The following is a 22,500-nucleotide window of genomic DNA, read 5'->3' on the forward strand; positions in this document are numbered from 1 at the left end:
TACTTCAAAGTGGAATATTTAGTCAATAATTCAAAACAAGATATTTTTATTCAGAATTATTTTTTGAGCAATGAGTTTGTTTTTAATCCCGCTAAAAATCTTGGGGACCCTTTGCTCATAAGTGTTAAAAATAAGACTTACATTTTTGTTTTTTGTTTTTAACGCTTAAATCTCTAGATTGACTTCAGATCTATCCGTCGATAATATTTTTTTAATTATTTGACATGTATTTTTGTTTATTTATGTCATTGTGTTCAAAGAAAACTGTTTTTTATGGCAAACACACAAAATATGCAATATTATCCACAAAATATATTTCAAAGTGTAATATTTGGTAATTTAACTAAATGTGTCAATAATTCATAACAACATTGATTTTTTTTTTTTTTTTTTTCAAACAAAAAAAAAAAAGACACTAAAATCCTTGTGGATCCAAAAGTGTCCCACTCATAAAAGTGTCATACATTTGTATTTGTTTTATTTTTTTTTAATGCCTAAATCTCTAGATTGACTTCAGATGTGTGTTATAAAATACAAATAAATGAATAAAAATACATTATATGCCCATTTTGTCAAAGAAAACAGTTTTTTGATGGGAAAAAAACACAAAATATGCAACATTTTCACCCAAAAGTGTAATATTTGATGTGAAGTAATTGGAATTTTAATTAGGTCAATAATTCATAATATTTTTTATTCATAATTATTTTTTGAGCAATGACTTTTTGTTTTTTAAATCCCACTAAAAATCTTGGGGACCCATAAAATAAGTGTTAAAAATAAGACATACATTTTTTTTTTTTTTTTTTTTTTAACACTTGATTGACTTCAGATCTATCAGTCGATAATATTTTTTTAATTATTTGACATGTATTTTTGTTTATTTATGTCATTGTGTTCAAAGAAAACAGTTTTTTGTCCACAAAAAATATTTCAAAGTGTAATATTTGATGTGAAGTAATTTTTGGAATTAAATATGTAAATAATTCATAATATTTATTTATTTATTTATTTTTTTTTTTTCTCCAAACAATTTCAGCAACAACAAAAAAACACTAAAATTCTTGTGGATCTAAAAGTGTCCCACTCATAAAAATGTCATACAAGTCGTACATTTTTTTATTTTTTTAATGCCTAAATCTCTAGATTGACTTCAGATGTGTGTTATAAAATACAAATAAATGAATAAAAATACATGTTATGCCCATTTTGTCAAAGAAAACCGTTTTTTTAATGGGAAAAACAAAACAAAATATGCAATATTTTCACCCAAAAGTGTAATATTTGATGTGAAGTAATTAGTTTTAATTAGGTCAATAATTCACAACATTTTTTATTCATAATTATATTTTTAGCAATTACTTTTTGTTTTTTAAATCCCACTAAAAATCTTGGGGACCCATAACATAAAAGTGTTAAAAATAAGACATACATTTTTTAAATTTTTTTTTTTTTTTTTTACACTTGATTGACTTCAGATCTATCCGTCGATAATATTTTTTTAATTATTTGACATGTATCTTTGTTTATTTTATTCAAAGAAAACTGTTTTTTTATCCACAAAAAATATTTCAAAGTGTAATATTTGATGTGAAGTAATTTTTGGAATTAAATATGTCAATAATTCATAACAACATTGATTTTTATTTTTATTTTATTTTTATTTTTTCCTAACAATTTCAGCAAAAAAAAAAAAAAAAAAAGACACTAAAATCCTTGTGGATCCAAAAGTGTCCCACTCATAAAAGTGTCATACAAGTCATACATTTTTATTTTTAATTTTTTATTTCTTAACGCCTAAATCTCTAGATTGACTTCAGATGTGTGTTATAAAATAAAAATAAATGAATGAAAATAAATCGTATGCCCATTTTGTCAAAGAAAACCGTTTTTTGAGATGGAAAAAACAAAAAATATGCAATATTTTCACCCAAAAGTGTAATATTTGATGTGAAGTAATTAGTTTTAATTAGGTCAATAATTCATAACAAAAAAATTTATTCATAATAATTTTTCGAGCAATGAGTTTGTTTTTTAAATCCCACTAAAAATCTTGGGGACCCAAAAGGGTCCCGCACATAAACTTGTTAAAAATAAGACATACATTTTTGTTTTATTTTTTTAACGCCTAAATCTCTAGATTGACTTTAGATGTGTGTTTATAAAATACAAATAAATGAATAAAATTACATTTTATGCCCATTTTGTCAAAGAGAACCGTTTTTTTAATGGGAAAAAAACAACAAAATATTCAATATTTTCACCCAAAAGTGTAATATTTGATGTGAAGTAATTAGAGTTTTAATTAGGTCAATAATTCATAACATTTTTTATTCATAATTATATTTTTAGCAATTACTTTTTGTTTTTTAAATCCCACTAAAAATCTTGGGGACCCATAAAATAAGTGTTAAAAATAAGACATACATTTTTTTATTTTTTTTAACATTTGATTGACTTCAGATCTACCCGTCTATAATATTTTTTTTAATTATTCGACTTGTATTTTTGTTTATGTCATTGTGTTCAAAGAAAACTGTTTTTTTTATCCACAAAAAAGATTTCTAATATTTGATGTGAAGTAATTTTTGGAATTAAATATTTCAATAATTCATAACAACATTGATTTTTATTTTTATTATTATTATTTTTTCTCCAAACAATTTCAGCAACAACAAAACAACACTAAAATCCTTGTGGATCCAAAAGTGTCCCACTCATAAAAGTGTCATACAAGTCATACTTTTTTTTTTTTATTATTATTTTTTAACACCTAAATCTCTAGATTGACTTCAGATGTGTGTTATAAAATACAAATGAATAAAAATACATTTTATAGCCCATTTTGTCAAAGAAAACCGTTTTTTGAAATGGAAAAAAACAAAAAATATGCAATATTTTCACCCAAAAGTGTAATATTTGATGTGAAGTAATTAGTTTTAATTAGGTCAATAATTCATAACAAGATTTTTTTTATTCATAACTATATTTTAAGCAATGAGTTTGTTTTTTAAATCCCACTAAAAATCTTGGGGACCCAAAAGGGTCCCGCACATAAACTTGTTAAAAATAAGACATCTCTAGATTGACTTCAGATGTGTGTTATAAAATACAAATAAATGAATAAAAATACATTATATGCCCATTTTGTCAAAGAAAACAGTTTTTTAATGGGAAAAAAACACAAAATATGCAACATTTTCACCCAAAAGTGTAATATTTGATGTGAAGTAATTGGAATTTTAATTAGGTCAATAATTCATAATATTTTTTATTCATAATTATTTTTTGAGCAATGACTTTTTGTTTTTTAATCCCACTAAAAATCTTGGGGACCCAAAAGGGTCCTGCCCATAAAAGTGTTAAAAAATAGGACATTTATTTATTAATTTTTTTAAACGCTTAAATCTCTAGATTGACTTCAGATCTATCCGTCAATTCTACGTTTTTATTATTTGTTTCAGGTTTTTTTGTTTCTTATACCCTTTTGTTCAAAGAAAACTTTGTTTTATTTATGGCAAACACAAAATATGCAATATTATCCACAATAATATTTAAAGTGTAATATTTAATGTGAAGTAATGTGACTCTTAAATAAGTCAATCACTCATAACAACATTGATTTTGATTCATTATTATTTTTTGAGTAATGACAGTTAAAAAAAAAAAATCCCACTAAAATTCTTAGGGATCCAAAAGGGTCCCACTTATAAAATAAGTCATATATATATATATATATATATATATATTTTAAAATTGACTTCAGATCTATCCGTCGATAATATTTTTGTATTATTATTTGACATGTATTTTTGTTTATTTATGTCATTGTGTTCAAAGAAAACTTTGTTTTTTTATGGCAAACACACAAAATATGCAATATTATCCACAAAATATATTTCAAAGTGTAATATTTGGTCATTTAACTAAATGTGTCAATAATTCATAACAACATTGATTTTTATTTTTTTATTTTTTATTTTTTTCCAAACAAAAAAAAAAGACACTAAAATCCTTGTGGATCCAAAAGTGTCCCACTCATAAAAGTGTCATACAAGTCATACATTTGTGTTTGTTTTATTTTTTTTAATGCTTAAATCTCTAGATTGACTTCAGATGTGTGTTATAAAATTAAAATAAATGAATAAAAATAAATGTTATGCCTATTTTGTCAAAGAAAACCGTTTTTAATCGAAAAAAACACAAAATATGCAATATTTTCACCAAAAAGTGTAATATTTGATGTGAAGTAATTGGAATTTTAATTAGGTCAATAATTCATAACAATATTTTTTTTATTCATAATTATTTTTTGAGCAATGACTTTTTGTTTTTTAATCCCACTAAAAATCTTGGGGACCCAAAAGGGTCCTGCCCATAAAAGTGTTAAAAAATAGGACATTTATTTATTAATTTTTTTAAACGCTTAAATCTCTAGATTGACTTCAGATCTATCTGTCAATTCTACGTTTTTATTATTTGTTTCAGGTTTTTTTGTTTCTTATACCCTTTTGTTCAAAGAAAACTTTGTTTTATTTATGGCAAACACAAAATATGCAATATTTTCCACAATAATATTTAAAGTGTAATATTTAATGTGAAGTAATGTGACTCTTAAATAAGTCAATCACTCATAACAACATTGATTTTGATTCATTATTATTTTTTGAGTAATGACAGTTTAAAAAAAAAAAAATCCCACTAAAATTCTTAGGGATCCAAAAGGGTCCCACTTATAAAATAAGTCATATATATATATATATATATATATATATATATATATATATATATTTATATTTTAAAATTGACTTCAGATCTATCCGTCGATAATATTTTTGTATTATTATTTGACATGTATTTTTGTTTATTTATGTCATTGTGTTCAAAGAAAACTTTGTTTTTTTATGGCAAACACACAAAATATGCAATATTATCCACAAAATATATTTCAAAGTGTAATATTTGGTAATTTAACTAAATGTGTCAATAATTCATAACAACATTGATTTTTATTTTTATTTTTTATTTTTTTTCCAAACAAAAAAAAAAGACACTAAAATCCTTGTGGATCCAAAAGTGTCCCACTCATAAAAGTGTCATACAAGTCATACATTTTTATTTTTTATTTTTTTAAATGCCTAAATCTCTAGATTGACTTCAGATGTGTGTTATAAAATTAAAATAAATGAATAAAAATAAATGTTATGCCTATTTTGTCAAAGAAAACCGTTTTTTTAATGGAAAAAAACACAAAATATGCAATATTTTCACCCAAAAGTGTAATATTTGATGTGAAGTAATTGGAACTTTAATTAGGTCAATAATTCGTAACATTTTTTATTCATAATTATTTTTTGAGCAATGACTTTTTGTTTTTTAATCCCACTAAAAATCTTGGGGACCCAAAAGGGTCCCGCCCATAAAAGTGTCATAGAAATTATACATTTTTGTTTTATTCTTTTTAACACTTAAATCTCTAGATTGACTTCAGATGTGTGTTATAAAATAAAAATAAATGAATAAAAATACATGTTATGCCCATTTTGTCAAAGAAAACTGTTTTTTGAAATGGAAAGAACACAAAATATGCAATATTTTCACCCAAAAGTGTAATATTTGATGTGAAGTAATTTAGTTTTAATTAAGTCAATAATTCATAAAAAAATGTATTCATAATTATTTCTTGAGAAATGACTTTTTGTTTTTTAATCCCACTAAAAATCTTGGGGACCCAAAAAGGTCCCGCCCATAAAAGTGTCATAGAAATTATACATTTTTGTTTTATTCTTTTTAACACTTAAATCTCTAGATTGACTTCAGATGTGTGTTATAAAATAAAAATAAATGAATAAAAATACATGTTATGCCCATTTTGTCAAAGAAAACAGTTTTTTAATGGGGAAAAAACACAAAATATGCAACATTTTCACCCAAAAGTGTAATATTTGATGTGAAGTAATTGGAATTTTAATTAGGTCAATAATTCATAACAATATTTTTTTATTCATAATTATTTTTTGAGCAATGACTTTTTGTTTTTTAATCCCACTAAAAATCTTGGGGACCCAAAAGGGTCCTGCCCATAAAAGTGTTAAAAAATAGGACATTTATTTATTAATTTTTTTAAACGCTTAAATCTCTAGATTGACTTCAGATCTATCTGTCAATTCTACGTTATTTTTTTCAGGTTTTTTTGTTTGTCTTATACCCTTTTGTTCAAAGTAAACTTTGTTTTTTTATGGCAAACACAGAAAATATGCAATATTATCCACAATATTTAAAGTGTAATATTTAATGTGAAGTAATGTGACTCTTAAGTCAATCATTCATAACAACATTGATTTTGATTCATTATTTTTTGAGTGACAGTTAAAAAAAAAAAAAAATCCCACTAAAATTCTTAGGGATCCAAAAGGGTCCCACTTATAAAATAAGTCACATATTTTTTTTAAAATATGCAATATTTTCACCAAAAAGTGTAATATTTGATGTGAATTAATTGGAACTTTAATTAGGTCAATAATTTGTAACATTTTTTATTCATAATTATTTTTTGAGCAATGACTTTTTGTTTTTTAATCCCACTAAAAATCTTGGGGACCCAAAAGGGTCCCGCCCATAAAAGTGTCATAGAAATTATACACATTTTTGTTTTATTCTTTTTAACACTTAAATCTCTAGATTGACTTCAGATGTGTGTTATAAAATAAAAATAAATGAATAAAAATACATGTTATGCCCATTTTGTCAAAGAAAACTGTTTTTTGAAATGGAAAGAACACAAAATATGCAATATTTTCACCCAAAAGTGTAATATTTGATGTGAAGTAATTGGAACTTTAATTAGGTCAATAATTCGTAACATTTTTTATTCATAATTATTTTTTGAGCAATGACTTTTTGTTTTTTAATCCCACTAAAGATCTTGGGGACCCAAAAGGGTCCCGCCCATAAAAGTGTCATAGAAATTATACATTTTTGTTTTATTCTTTTTAACACTTAAATCTCTAGATTGACTTCAGATGTGTGTTATAAAATAAAAATAAATGAATAAAAATACATGTTATGCCCATTTTGTCCAAGAAAACTGTTTTTTGAAATGGAAAGAACACAAAATATGCAATATTTTCACCCAAAACTGTAATATTTGATGTGAAGTAATTTAGTTTTAATTAAGTCAATAATTCATAAAAAAATTTATTCATAATTATTTCTTGAGAAATGACTTTTTGTTTTTTAATCCCACTAAAAATGTTGGGTCCCGCCCATAAACGTGTTAAAAATAAGACATACATTTTTGTTTTAATATTTGTAACATTTAAATCTCTAGATTGACTTCAGATCTATCTGTCGATTCTACCTTTTTATTATTTGACATGTTTTTTTGTTTGTCTTATATCTTTTTGTTGGTTTTTTTTATGGCAAACACAGAAAATATGCAATATTATCCACTATAATATTTAAAGTGTAATATTTATTGTGAGTCTTAAATATGTCAATCATTCATAACATTGATTTTGATTCATTATATTTTGAGTAATGAGCGTTATTCGAGTCAACATTGCTACTTTTTATTCTTGTTTGATCTTTTATTACACTATTTGATGTTTTGTTTTGTTAATATTACTTCCAACAACATGACTCAATTCTACTTCCTGTTTGCCACCTCAACTCCAATGAAACAGGAACAAATATATCCAATAAACATAAACATTCTACTTTTGAATTCACTCTGCACATGTGATTACCTTTTTTTCAGCTGCAAGGATGCAAGCCTCAAGTTCTTCTGGAATCATTTTCCCTCTGAAAAGGTGAAAGATGACTTGTTGTGAATGAATCTTTCCACACACACACACACACAGGTGAGGTGAGTGGCACAGGTGAGCAAACATCTTTGTCCTCATGTGAATGTTTTCCATCTTTCTACCTTTCATCACACGTGACCTCCACCACACTGTCGCTGCCGAGCCCCAACACCGCAGCAGACTTCACCAGGGAGTAGTGGCTCTGCACACAAATATCTCATTATTATTATTAGGAGTAGTGGCTCTGCACACAAATATCTCATTATTATTATTATTATTATTATTATAATTGTCACACGCTGCAGCTGCACAACAAAACACATTCACTGGGATTTATGTGCGACCTCGCAACTTTGTTTGGCCCACCACTTCCCGCACATTTGATGCAAAACTCCTTCAGTAAAGTCACTTGGAAGTATGGCGCTGCAAAAACATGTTTAAGAAAGTCATTGAAAATAAGTCATTTCATCAAGGTAAAGATGGCGTTCAAAAAATATATTAGAAAATTTAATTTAAAAAAAAAATAAAGATGTTGTTAAAAAAATATATATACTTTTTTTTTTTTTTTTTAAATAAGTAATTTAAAAATTTAAAAAAAGCAATGGCATTCAAAAAACATATTTAAAAGAATTAATTTAAAAAATAAGTAATTAAAAAAATATATTAAACAACTAATTAAAAAGTCATTTAGTAAACAAGAAAATAACGATGGCGTTCAAAAAATATATTTGAAAAATTAATTTAAAAAAATAAAGATGTCGTTAAAAAATTTATATTTAATCAAATTAAATGATGGAATTGAAAAAATATATTTTTAAAAGTTAATACAAAATAAGTAATTGAAAAAATCAAAAAAGGATGGCATTCAAAAAACATTAAATTTTTTTTAATTAAAAAGTCATTTAGTTAACAAGAAAATGTTAAAATATATTTCTAAAAATGTATTAAAGTAATTTAAAAAATAACGATGGTGTTCAAAAACTATATTTGAAAAATGAATGTAAAAAATAAAGATGTCATTAAAAAAATATATTTGAAAATCTAAATAAAAAAACGATGGCATTTAAAAAAAAATTTTTTTTTTAAATAATTAAAAAGTCATTTAGTAAACAAAAATACATAACGATGGCGTTAAAAAATATATTTGAAATTTTTTTTTTGAAAATAAGTAATTTAAAAAATAAAAACAATGGCATTCAAAAAAAGTATTTAAAATAATAATTCAAAAAATAAGTAATTCAAAATATATATTTTAAACTAATTAAAAAGTCATTTAGTAAACAAGACAATAACGATGGTGTTCAAAAAATATATTTGAAAAATTCATTAAAAAAAAATAGATGTCGTTAAAAATATATATTAAAAAAAAAAAATTCTAAATAAGTAATCGAAACAATTCAACAAACGATGCCATTCAAAAAACATATTACTTTTTTTAAATTAAAGTCATTTAGTAAACAAGAAAATAATGTCGTTGAAAAAATATATTTAAAACAATGTATTAAAAAAAGTAATTAAAAAATAACGATGGTGTTCAAAAACTATATTTGAAAAATTGATTTAAAAAATAAAGATGTCGTTAAAAAAATATATATAAAAAAAAAAAAATCAAAATAAGTAATTTCAACACAAAAAAAACGATGGCATTCGAAAAAATTCTTTAAAATAATAATTTAAAAAAATAAGTAATTCAAAATATATATTTTAAACTAATTAAAAAGTAATTTATTAAACAAGAAAATGTCATATAAAATAAACATGTCGTTAAAAAAATATATATTTAAAAAAAATATTCAAAATAAGTAATTGAAAAAATGTAACGATGGCATTCAAAAATATATTTTTTAAAAGTTAATACAAAATAAGTAATTGAAACAATTCAAAAAAAGATGCTATTCAAAAAACATACATTTTTTTAAATTAAAAAATAATTTAGTAAACAAGAAAATGTTGTTAAAAAATATATTAATTATATTAAAAAAATTAATTAAAAAGAAGTAATTAATATAAATACTAAAAATAAAATAAAATCTAAATAAAGTAAAAAAACCATGGCATTTAAAAAATATATTTGAAAAAATGTATTAGAAATAACATTTAAAAAATAATGTGTTCAAAAAGCATATTTTAATAAAGAATTAGTCATTTTAAAAAATTACAAAATAACGATGTGTTAAAAAATATATTTTAAAAATGATTTTAAAAATAAAGATGGGGTTAAAAAAAATGTGTGTGTGTGTGTGTGTGTATGTATATGTGTATATATATATATATATGTATATATATTGTGTATGTTATGAATTTGTTAAAATACAATATTTAAAATGTTTGTGTAAAAACATATTCAATGCAGAAATATTCATAAAACCATTTTAAGCAAAATGTTTGTGTTTAAACATTCCATGTATTAAAATACAGTATTTTAAAATTCAGTGTAAAATAACTCAGAGCAAGAAATTTAAGTGCAGAAATGTTTGTTGATAAAAACATTTGCCACCAAAATGTTTGTTTAAACATTCCGTTTGTTAAAATACAATATTTTAACATTCAGTGTAAAAAAAGAATGAGTGCAATGAATTTGAATGCAAAATGTGTTTAAAAATGATGTTTGGTAAAACACAGTATTTTAAAATTTAGTGTAAAAAATCAGTGTAAATTCCGTCAAGAAGAAGAAATGATGTCAGACAAGAATAAGAGTTTGTTTACATGTTGTGAAGTGAAGAGTACAAGTTCAGGCAGCGCTCTCATTCCCTTCGTCTTGACTTCTGGGTAAAAGTAATATCTGGCCACCAGCAAACTGTACATGTTGGATATTGCACCTCCTTCAAAATAAAACAACACATAGCTCATGTTAGCATGTGTAAAGTAGCCTACTGCACCAAAATGTCTGACTCTGACATTTATACCTGAAAAATTAGCCAAATTAGCTAGCATGCTATCACGTTAGCATGCTTACATGGTCATGCTAACAGTTAGCATGCGTCAAGTACCAAAATATATCACTATGTTCACAGATATAGCTCATGTTAGCATGTGTAAAGTAGCCTACTGTACCAAAATGTATACCTTTGATGTTTTCGAACAATAATTTATTCATAAATTTAGGGACAATATTTTTCTTATGTGTTTTTAAATTATGTTTCCGTGTTGAAATAAATGTAGTATAAAAAAAAAAAATGTAAATATTTATATAAGTATAAAAATAATGTAAATGTTCATATGTTTTGTAAGTATAACAATGATCTATATGTTTATATTTTTAAGTATGAATATGATGTAAATGTTCATATGTTTAAGTGTAAAATGATGCCAATGTTCATATTTTTAAGTGTAAAAATAATGTAAATGTTCATATGTTTTGTAAGTATAACAATGATCTATATGTTTATATTTTTAAGTATGAATATGATGTAAATGTTCATATGTTTAAGTGTAAAATGATGCTAATGTTCATATTTTTAAGTGTAAAAATAATGTAAATGTTCATATGTTTTGTAAGTATAACAATGATCTATATGTTTATATTTTTAAGTAAGAATATGATGTAAATGTTCATATGTTTAAGTGTAAAATGATGCTAATGTTCATATTTTTAAGTGTAAAAATAATGGAAATGTTCATACTTTGCAGGAATAGAAATAATGTAAATGTTCATATTTTGTAAGTATAAAAAATATGTAAATGTTCATATTTTGTAAGTATAAACATGATGTAAATGTTCCTATTTTTAAGTGTAAAATATTGTAAATGTTCATATTTTTAAGTGTAAAATATTGTAAATGTTCATATTTTTAAGTATTAAAAAAATGGAAATGTTCATACTTTGTAAGAATAGAAATAATGGAAATGTTCATTTTCTAAGAATAAAAATTTATATTTTTAAGTATAAATATGATGTAACATTTTATATTTTTAAGTATAACAATAATGTTACTGTTCATATTTTTTTAAGTATAGAAATGATGGTAATTATATTTTTGTAAGTGTAAAAAATATGTAAATATTCATATTTTAAGTATAAATATGATGGACATGTTCATATTTTTGTAAGATAAACGATGCAACTTCATATTATGTGAACATAAAAAAAATATGTAAATGTTTCATATTTCTGTAAGTATAAAAAAAACATGTAAATGTTCATATTTTGTAAGTATAAAGTAATGTAAATGTTCATATTTGTGTAAATATAAAGTAATGTAAATGTTCATCATTTTGTTAGTATAAAGTAATGTAAATGTTCATATTGTTGTAAGAGTAAATATGACGGACATGCGTCATATTTCTGTAAGAATGAACATAATGTAAATGTTTATATTGTAAGTATAAAAAATATGTAAATGTTCATATAGTTGTAAGTATAAAAAATATGTAAATGTTCATATTGTTTGTAAGTATAAAAAATAATGTAAATGTTCATATTTCTGTAAGGGTGAACATAATGTAAATGTTCCTATTGTTGTAAGTATAAAAATAATGTAAATGTTCTTATTTTTGTAAGTATAAAAAATATGTAAATGTTCATATTGTTTGTAAGTATAAAATGTAAATGTTCATATTTCTGTAAGGATGAACATAATGTAAATGTTCATATTTATGTAAGTATACAAATGTAAATGTTCTTATTTTTGTAAGTATAAAAAATGTGTAAATGTTCATACTGTTAGTATAAACAATATGTTAAGGTTAATTTTTTTGTAAGTATAAAAAATATGTAAATGTTCATATTGTTTGTAAGTATAAAAATAATGTAAATGTTTTTATTTCTGTAAGGGTAAACATAATGTAAATGTTCATATTGTTGTAAGTATAAAAATAATGTAAATGTTATTATTTTTGTAAGTATAAAAAATATGTAAATGTTCATTTTGTTTGTAAGTAGAAAATGTAAATGTTCATATTTCTGTAAGGATGAACATAATGTAAATGTTCATATTTATGTAAGTATACAAATGTAAATGTTCTTATTTTTGTAAGTATAAAAAATATGTAAATGTTCATATTGTTTGTAAGTATAAAAATAATGTAAATGTTTTTATTTCTGTAAGGGTAAACATAATGTAAATGTTCATATTGTAAGTATAAAAATAATGTAAATGTTATTTTTGTAAGTATAAAAAATGTGTAAATGTTCATACTGTTGTTAGTATAAACAATATGTAAATGTTCATATTTTTGTAAGTATAAAAAAATATGTAAATGTTCATATTGTTTGTAAGTATAAAAATAATGTAAATGTTCATATTTCTGTAAGGATGAACATAATGTAAATGTTCATATAGTTGTAAGTATAAAAAATATGTACATGTTCATTTTGTTTGTAAGTATAAAATGTAAATGTTCATATTTCTGTAAGGATGAACATAATGTAAATGTTCATATTGATGTACGTATAAAAATGTAAATGTTCTTATTTTTGTAAGTATAAAAAATATGTAAATGTTCATATTGTTTGTAAGTAGAAAAAAATGCAAATGTTCATATTTCTGTAAGGATGAACATAATGTAAATGTTCATATTTATGTAAGTATAAAAATAATGTAAATGTTCTTATTTTTGTAAGTATAAAAAATGTGTAAATGTTCATATTGTTTGTAAGTATAAAAAATAATGTAAATGTTCATATTTATGTAAGTATAAAAATAATGTAAATGTTCTTATTTTTGTAAGTATAAAAAATGTGTAAATGTTCATACTGTTAGTATAAACAATATGTTAATGTTCATATTTTTGTAATTATAAAAAAATATGTAAATGTTCATATTGTTTGTAAGTATAAAATGTAAATGTTCATATTTCTGTAAGGATGAACATAATGTAAATGTTCATATTTATGTAAGTATACAAATGTAAATGTTCTTATTTTTGTAAGTATAAAAAATATGTAAATGTTCATACTGTTAGTATAAACAATATGTTAAGGTTAATTTTTTTGTAAGTATAAAAAATATGTAAATGTTCATATTGTTTGTAAGTATAAAAATAATGTAAATGTTTTTATTTCTGTAAGGGTAAACATAATGTAAATGTTCATATTGTTGTAAGTATAAAAATAATGTAAATGTTATTATTTTTGTAAGTATAAAAAATATGTAAATGTTCATTTTGTTTGTAAGTATAAAATGTAAATGTTCATATTTCTGTAAGGATGAACATAATGTAAATGTTCATACTTATGTAAGTATACAAATGTAAATGTTCTTATTTTTGTAAGTATAAAAAATATGTAAATGTTCATACTGTTAGTATAAACAATATGTTAAGGTTAATTTTTTTGTAAGTACAAAAAATATGTAAATGTTCATATTGTTTGTAAGTATAAAAATAATGTAAATGTTCATATTTATGTAAGTATAAAAATCATGTAAATGTTGTTATTTTTGTAAGTATAAAAAATGTGTAAATGTTCATATTTGTAAGTATAAAAATGTAAATGTTCATATTTCTGTAAGGATGAACATAATGTAAATGTTCATATTGATGTACGTATAAAAATGTAAATGTTCTTATTTTTGTAAGTATAAAAAATATGTAAATGTTCATATTTGTAAGTATAAAAAAATGTAAATGTTCATATTTCTGTAAGGGTGAACATAATGTAAATGTTCATATTTCTGTAAGTATAATAATGTAAATGTTCTTATTTTTGTAAGTATAAAAAATATGTACATGTTCATATTGTTTGTAAGTATAAAATGTAAATGTTCATATTTCTGTAAGGATGAACATAATGTAAATGTTCATATTGATGTAAGTATAAAAATGTAAATGTTCTTATTTTTGTAAGTATAAAAAATATGTAAATGTTCATATTGTTTGTAAGTAGAAAAAATGTAAATGTTCATATTTCTGTAAGGATGAACATAATGTAAATGTTCATATTTATGTAAGTATAAAAATAATGTAAATGTTCTTATTTTTGTAAGTATAAAATGTAAATGTTCATATTTCTGTAAGGATGAACATAATGTAAATGTTCATATTGATGTACGTATAAAAATGTAAATGTTCTTATTTTTGTAAGTATAAAAATGTAAATGTTCTTATTTTTGTAAGTATAAAAAATATGTAAATGTTCATATTGTTTGTAAGTAGAAAAAAATGTAAATGTTCATATTTCTGTAAGGATGAACATAATGTAAATGTTCATATTTATGTAAGTATACAAATGTAAATGTTCTTATTTTTGTAAGTATAAAAAATATGTAAATGTTCATATTGTTTGTAAGTATAAAAAGAATGTAAATGTTTTTATTTCTGTAAGGGTAAACATAATGTAAATGTTCATATTGTAAGTATAAAAATAATGTAAATGTTATTTTTGTAAGTATAAAAAATGTGTAAATGTTCATACTGTTGTTAGTATAAACAATATGTAAATGTTCATATTTTTGTAAGTATAAAAAAATATGTAAATGTTCATATTGTTTGTAAGTATAAAAATAATGTAAATGTTCATATTTCTGTAAGGATGAACATAATGTAAATGTTCATATAGTTGTAAGTATAAAAAATATGTACATGTTCATATTGTTTGTAAGTATAAAATGTAAATGTTCATATTTCTGTAAGGGTGAACATATTGTAAATGTTCATATTGATGTAAGTATAAAAATGTAAATGTTCTTATTTTTGTAAGTATAAAAAATATGTAAATGTTCATATTGTTTGTAAGTATAAACAAATGTAAATGTTCATATTTCTGTAAGGGTGAACATAATGTAAATGTTCATATTTCTGTAAGTATAAAAATGTAAATGTTCTTATTTTTGTAAGTATAAAAAATATGTAAATGTTCATATTGTTTGTAAGTAGAAAAAAATGTAAATGTTCATATTTCTGTAAGGGTGAACATAATGTAAATGTTCATATTTATGTAAGTATAAAAATAATGTAAATGTTCTTATTTTTGTAAGTATAAAAATAATGTAAATGTTCTTATTTTTGTAAGTATAAAAAATGTGTAAATGTTCCTATTGTTTGTAAGTAGAAAAAAATGTAAATGTTCATATTTCTGTAAGGGTGAACATAATGTAAATGTTCATATTTATGTAAGTATAAAAAATATGTAAATGTTCATATTGTTTGTAAGTATAAAAATAATGTAAATGTTCATATTTCTGTAAGGATGAACATAATGTAAATGTTCATATTTATGTAAGTATAAAAAATATGTAAATGTTCATATTGTTTGTAAGTATAAAAAAATGTAAATGTTCATATTTCTGTAAGGGTGAACATAATGTAAATGTTCATATTGTTGTAAGGGTAAACATAATGTAAATGTTCTTATTTTTGTAAGTATAAAAAATGTGTAAATGCTCATACTGTAGTTAGTATAAACAATATGTAAATGTTCATATTTTTGTAAGTATAAAAAAATATGTAAATATTCATATTGTTTGTAAGTATAAAAAATAATGTAAATATTCATGTAGTTGTAAGAGTAAACAGAAATAGGAAGTGATGAAATACTACTAATATGTATAGTAGGTAGTATATTGAGTAGTAGTACTAAGAGTACCTGGAGAGAAAATACCATCTCCTTCATCATCAGTACTCCATCCCACAATGCTTTGCATCTTCTTCAGTACAACTTCCTCCATCAGCGTGAAGACAGGAGATACTTCATAGGTGAACCTAGTACAACATACACGTATATATACAAGTACTTAGTAGTACAACATACATGTATATATACAAGTACTTAGTATTACAACATACACCTGTATATACAGTACATACAAGTACTTAGTATTACAACATACACGTGTATATACAGTACATACAAGTACTTAGTATTACAACATACACGTGTATATACAGTACATCCAAGTATTGTGTGTACTTAGTATTACATGTTAGTATTTGCTACTGATGTCAGCCACTCGCCAACGACACCGATCACATCCAGACCTGAAAACAGCTGGTTGAAGAAGCGAGGATGGCCTGCCAAACAAAAAGCAGATATTAAAAAAATACTTATATACTACAAATATTTATATATTAAAAATACTTATATATTAAAAAAAACTGCTCATTTGAAGAGCATGAGACAAAAACTGCTGTGATGGTGGCATCACGCGATTATATTGCATTTGTCTTTAGGTGTAAGGGTACTCTCCTTGTGATTGATGCTGTATTACTGCCTTACCCAAAGTTAACCAAAACATTGCTCTTTTTGATCATTATTTTTTTTAAACTTTTTTTATTATTTTTTTTTATCCATTTTTGAAAATTAAAAATGGATTTAGAACCAGGATGAATAAGAATCACGATTCGGATGTGAATTTATTTGTAATATTTATACTGTAACTCCTGTGACACTAAACATTTATTTATTGGTTGAAAATCTAAATCATTTTGTATTTTTTTATTTGTATTTCTTTGTTTAATGCTATCTAAATAAGGTGATATATATATATAGTAGACACGCGTTCACCTGTATCCACCCCGTACTTGAGCGTGTCTCGACAGTCCACTAGGATCTGTTCCAGGGTTTCTGCTGACTCGGGCAAGTCCAGACTGAAACCTTCCAGACCTTCCAGGAGCTGGTGAGGGTGATGGAAGTCCAAAACCTGTATCGTTGGAATAACATATAACAAAAATAATGATCATAAAAATAATAATAGTCATAAAAATAATAATGATCATCATAATAATAATAATAATAATCATCATTAAAAATAACGACAATAAAAATAATAATAATAAAATGACAATAAAAATAATGATAAAATAATAATGAAATACAAATGATGATCATAAAAATGATCCTAAAAATAATGATAATAAATACAAAATATCATAAAATAATGATCAGAAAAATAATAACGAGAAGTAAGGATAATAAAAAATAATACAAATAATAAGAATAATAATGATAATATAATAAAAACAATAATACAAATAATGATAATAAAAATAATAATAATACTAAAATATTGATCATAATAAATAATGTATAATAACAAATAATGATAATAAAAAAATATCATAAAATAATAAAAAAAAATTATCATAAAAAACTGATCATAAAAATAATAAATAATGATAATATATAAGGATAACAAATAATGATAGTAAAAAATGATCATAGAATAATAAATAAAAATGATCATAAAATAATGATCATAAACATAACTATAATAAAAAATTATAATAAAACAATGATAAAACATAATAAAAAATGATACTAAAACAATAAAAATAATGATGATAAAAAATGCTAATAAAATAATACAAATAATGATAATAAAATGTAAAATGATAAAATAATGACAATAGAAATAATACAATAATAAAAAATAATAATGAAAATACAAATGACAATAGAAACTATAATAAAAAATAATAGTCATAAAAATAATTATCATAAAAATGATAATGATCATAAAAATAACGTTCATAAAAGTTATTATAATAAATAATAATAATAAAAAATTGTCATAAAAATGATAATAAATAAAAATGATAAAGTAATAATGATCATAAAAATAACGATGATAAATAATGATAATAAAATAATAATACAAATAATAATAAAAAATAATACAAATAATAATAATAAAATGATAACAAAATAATGATACAATAATAATGATAATACAAATAATGATAATAAAAAATATAATAATGATCATACAAATAATAAAAACAATGATAGTACAAATAATGATAATAAAATAATAAAAAGAATAATAATACACAACATGAATAGTTCACCTTGGAGTGAGTGTGATGTGACTTGCAGATGTAATCGATCAATAAGTTGATCAGCTGCTGAACAAATATCCTGGTTACTTCTTCTCCTCCTGATGCTGGCAGCAGCTCTGTCATGTATTGATTATTGATTATTGATTACACTCCTATATGACACATCATGTACACTATATTGATTATTGATCACACTCCTATATGACACATCATGTACACTATTGATTATTGATTACACCTCTATATGACACATCATGTACACTATATTATTGATTATTGATTACACCTCTATATGACACATGTACACTATATTGATTACACTCCTATATGACACATCATGTACACTATATTGATTATTGATTACACTCCTATATGACACATCATGTACACTATATTGATTATTGATTACACTCCTATATGACACATCATGTACACTATATTTTTGATTATTGATTACACCTATATGACACATAATGTACACTATATTGATTATTGATCACACTCCTATATGGCACATCATGTACACTATATTATTGATTATTGATTACACTCCTATATGACACATAATGTACACTATATTGATTATTGATTACACTCCTTTATGACACATGTACACTATTGATTGATTACACTCCTATATGACACAATGTACACTGTATTGATTATTGATTACACTCCTATTTGACACAATGTACACTATATTGATTATTGATTACACTCCTATTTGACACAATGTACACTATATTGATTATTGATTACACTCCTATATGACACAATGTACACTATATTGATTATTGATTACACTCCTATTTGACACATGTACACTATATTGATTATTGATTACACTCCTATATGACACAATGTACACTATATTGATTATTGATTACACACCTATATGACACATAATGTACACTATATTGATTATTGATTACACTCCTATATGACACATGTACACTATATTGATTATTGATTACACTCCTATTTGACACAATGTACACTATATTGATTATTGATTACACTCCTATTTGACACAATGTACACTATATTGATTATTGATTACACTCCTATATGACACAATGTACACTATATTGATTATTGATTACACTCCTATTTGACACATCATGTACACTATATTGATTATTGATTACACTCCTATATGACACAATGTACACTATATTGATTATTGATTACACACCTATATGACACATAATGTACACTATATTGATTATTGATTACACTCCTATATGACACATAATGTACGGTATATTGATTATTGATGATAATATGATGAATTATTGACCTTTGCTGTAGATGTTGCTGAAATCAATTTGTTTCTTTTCTCTCATTGAGTCCTCACACTCTTTATTCATCTTGCTTCTTGGCACTCCTTCTGTCAAATCATACAGAAAAATATCAATACACAATAACATGTTATTAATAAAGTTATATTAATACACAACAACATGTTATTAATCAACTTATATCAATATACAATAACATATTAATAAAGTTATATTAATATGTTGTTAATTAATGTTATTAATAAAGTTATATCAATATAGAATGACATGTTATTAATAAAGTAATATTAATATACAACATGCTTCTTTGTACTCCTTCTGTCAAACATACAGCAAAACTTACATGAATGTACAATAACATGTTATTAAACAAAGTCATATTAATATACAATACATTTATGAAATAAGGACATATTTATGTCCAGTAAAAGTACAAACACGGAACATTGTACAGTATTAAGCATTATTAATAAATATAACTTAGACTGTAAAAACAAAACAGACTGTAAATATTACAGTTAGACCAAATATGACTAATAAGGTCAAATCTATGAGAGCAATATTTCATATTTAGTTGTGTCTCTGAAGGACACAGCGAGGTCGTTAGTGGTGAGGTCACATTTGCATATTATTCAAATCATCTGCAATCAACCACAACACCAACTTACTGTACTTGGCATAAACACACAACTTCTTTTATAGCACACATAGTCGCACTGCACCATCCTCTCAGTCTGTGTAACATTCTCCTGATTTATATAGTTAATAATCACACTGCACCATCCTCTCAGTCTGTGCAACATGACACTGATTTATGTAATTAATAATCACACTGCACCATCCTCTCAGTCTGTGCAACATTCTCCTGATTTATATAGTTAATAATCACACTGCACCATCCTCTCAGTCTGTGCAACATTATACGGATTTGTATAGTTAATCACACTGCACCATTCTCTGTCTATGAAACATTATACTGATTTATATAGTTAATAAACACACTGCACCATCCTCTCAGTCTGTGCAACATTATACTGATTCATATAGTTAATAATCACACTGCACTATCCTCTGTCTGTGCAACATTATACAGATTTATATAGTTAATAATCACACTGCACCATCCTCTCAGTCAGTGCAACATGATACTGATGTATATAAATAATAATTACACTGCACCATCCTCTCAGTCTGCAACATGATACTGATTTATATAGTTAATAATCACACTGCACCATCCTCTGTCTGTGCAACACTATACTGATTTATATAGTTAATAATCACACTGCACCATCCTCTCAGTCTGTGCAACATTCTCCTGATTTATATAGTTAATAATCACACTGCACCATCCTCTCAGTCTGTGCAACATGACACTGATTTATGTAATTAATAATCACACTGCACCATCCTCTCAGTCTGTGCAACATTCTCCTGATTTATATAGTTAATAATCACACTGCACCATCCTCTCAGTCTGTGCAACATTATACGGATTTGTATAGTTAATCACACTGCACCATTCTCTGTCTATGAAACATTATACTGATTTATATAGTTAATAATCACACTGCACCATCCTCTCAGTCTGTGCAACATTATACGGATTTGTATAGTTAATCACACTGCACCATTCTCTGTCTATGAAACATTATACTGATTTATATAGTTAATAATCACACTGCACCATCCTCTCAGTCTGTGCAATATTATACTGATTCATATAGTTAATAATCACACTGCACTATCCTTTGTCTGTGCAACATTATACAGATTTATATAGTTAATAATCACACTGCACCATCCTCTCAGTCTGTGCAACATGATACTGAAGTATATAAATAATAATTACACTGCACCATCCTCTCAGTCTGCAATATGATACTGATTTATATAGTTAATAATCACACTGCACCATCCTCTCAGTCTGTGCAACATGATACTGATTTATATAGTTAATAATCACACTGCACCATCCTCTCAGTCTGTGCAACATTATATTGATTTATATAGTTAATAATCACACTGCACCATCCTCTGTCTGTGCAACATTATTCTGATTTATATAGTTAATAATCACACTGCACCATCCTCTGTCTGTGCAACATGATACTGATTTATGTAATTAATAATCACACTGCACCACCCTCTCAGTCTGTGCAACATTCTCCTGATTTATATAGTTAATCACACTGCACCATCCTCAGTCTGTGCAACATGATACTGATTTATGTAATTAATAATCACACTGCACCATCCTCTCAGTCTGTGCAACATTATACTGATTTATATAGTTAATTATCACACATCCTCTCAGTCTGTGCAACATTATACTGATTTATATAGTTAATAATCACACTGCACCATCCTCTCAGTCTGTGCAACATGATACTGATTTATATAGTTAATAATCACACTGCACCATCCTCTCAGTCTGTGCAACATGATACTGATGTATATAAATAATAATTACACTGCACCATCCTCTCAGTCTGCAATATGATACTGATTTATATAGTTAATAATCACACTGCACCATCCTCTCAGTCTGTGCAACATTATACTGATTTATATAGTTAATAATCACACTGCACCATCCTCTCAGTCTGTGCAACATTATATTGATTTATATAGTTAATAATCACACTGCACCATCCTCTGTCTGTGCAACATTATTC

The 22,500-nt window shown here is 24.2% G+C and overlaps 1 protein-coding gene across 3 annotated transcripts in view; it reads right to left on the bottom strand.

Moving 5' to 3' along the window:
- gad3 (glutamate decarboxylase 3) overlaps window positions 1-22,500 on the bottom strand; it is a 37,208-nt gene that overhangs the window by 11,433 nt on the left and 3,275 nt on the right. For 2 of the 3 annotated variants that reach the window (XM_061928196.2, XM_072912106.1), the window contains exons 3-10: window positions 19,822-19,911; window positions 18,531-18,637; window positions 17,248-17,383; window positions 16,664-16,754; window positions 16,330-16,445; window positions 10,512-10,627; window positions 7,928-8,007; window positions 7,749-7,803 (exon numbers count right to left, since the gene is read on the bottom strand). In XM_061928196.2, coding sequence (XP_061784180.1) covers window positions 7,749-7,803; window positions 7,928-8,007; window positions 10,512-10,627; window positions 16,330-16,445; window positions 16,664-16,754; window positions 17,248-17,383; window positions 18,531-18,637; window positions 19,822-19,911 — 791 coding nt within the window. The remainder of the gene's footprint in view (window positions 1-7,748; window positions 7,804-7,927; window positions 8,008-10,511; window positions 10,628-16,329; window positions 16,446-16,663; window positions 16,755-17,247; window positions 17,384-18,530; window positions 18,638-19,821; window positions 19,912-22,500) is intronic. The other variant, XM_072912107.1, reaches the window with a different exon arrangement.

The sequence above is a fragment of the Nerophis lumbriciformis genome, linkage group LG33 (genome assembly GCF_033978685.3).
Source record: "Nerophis lumbriciformis linkage group LG33, RoL_Nlum_v2.1, whole genome shotgun sequence".
NCBI lineage: Eukaryota > Metazoa > Chordata > Actinopteri > Syngnathiformes > Syngnathidae > Nerophis > Nerophis lumbriciformis.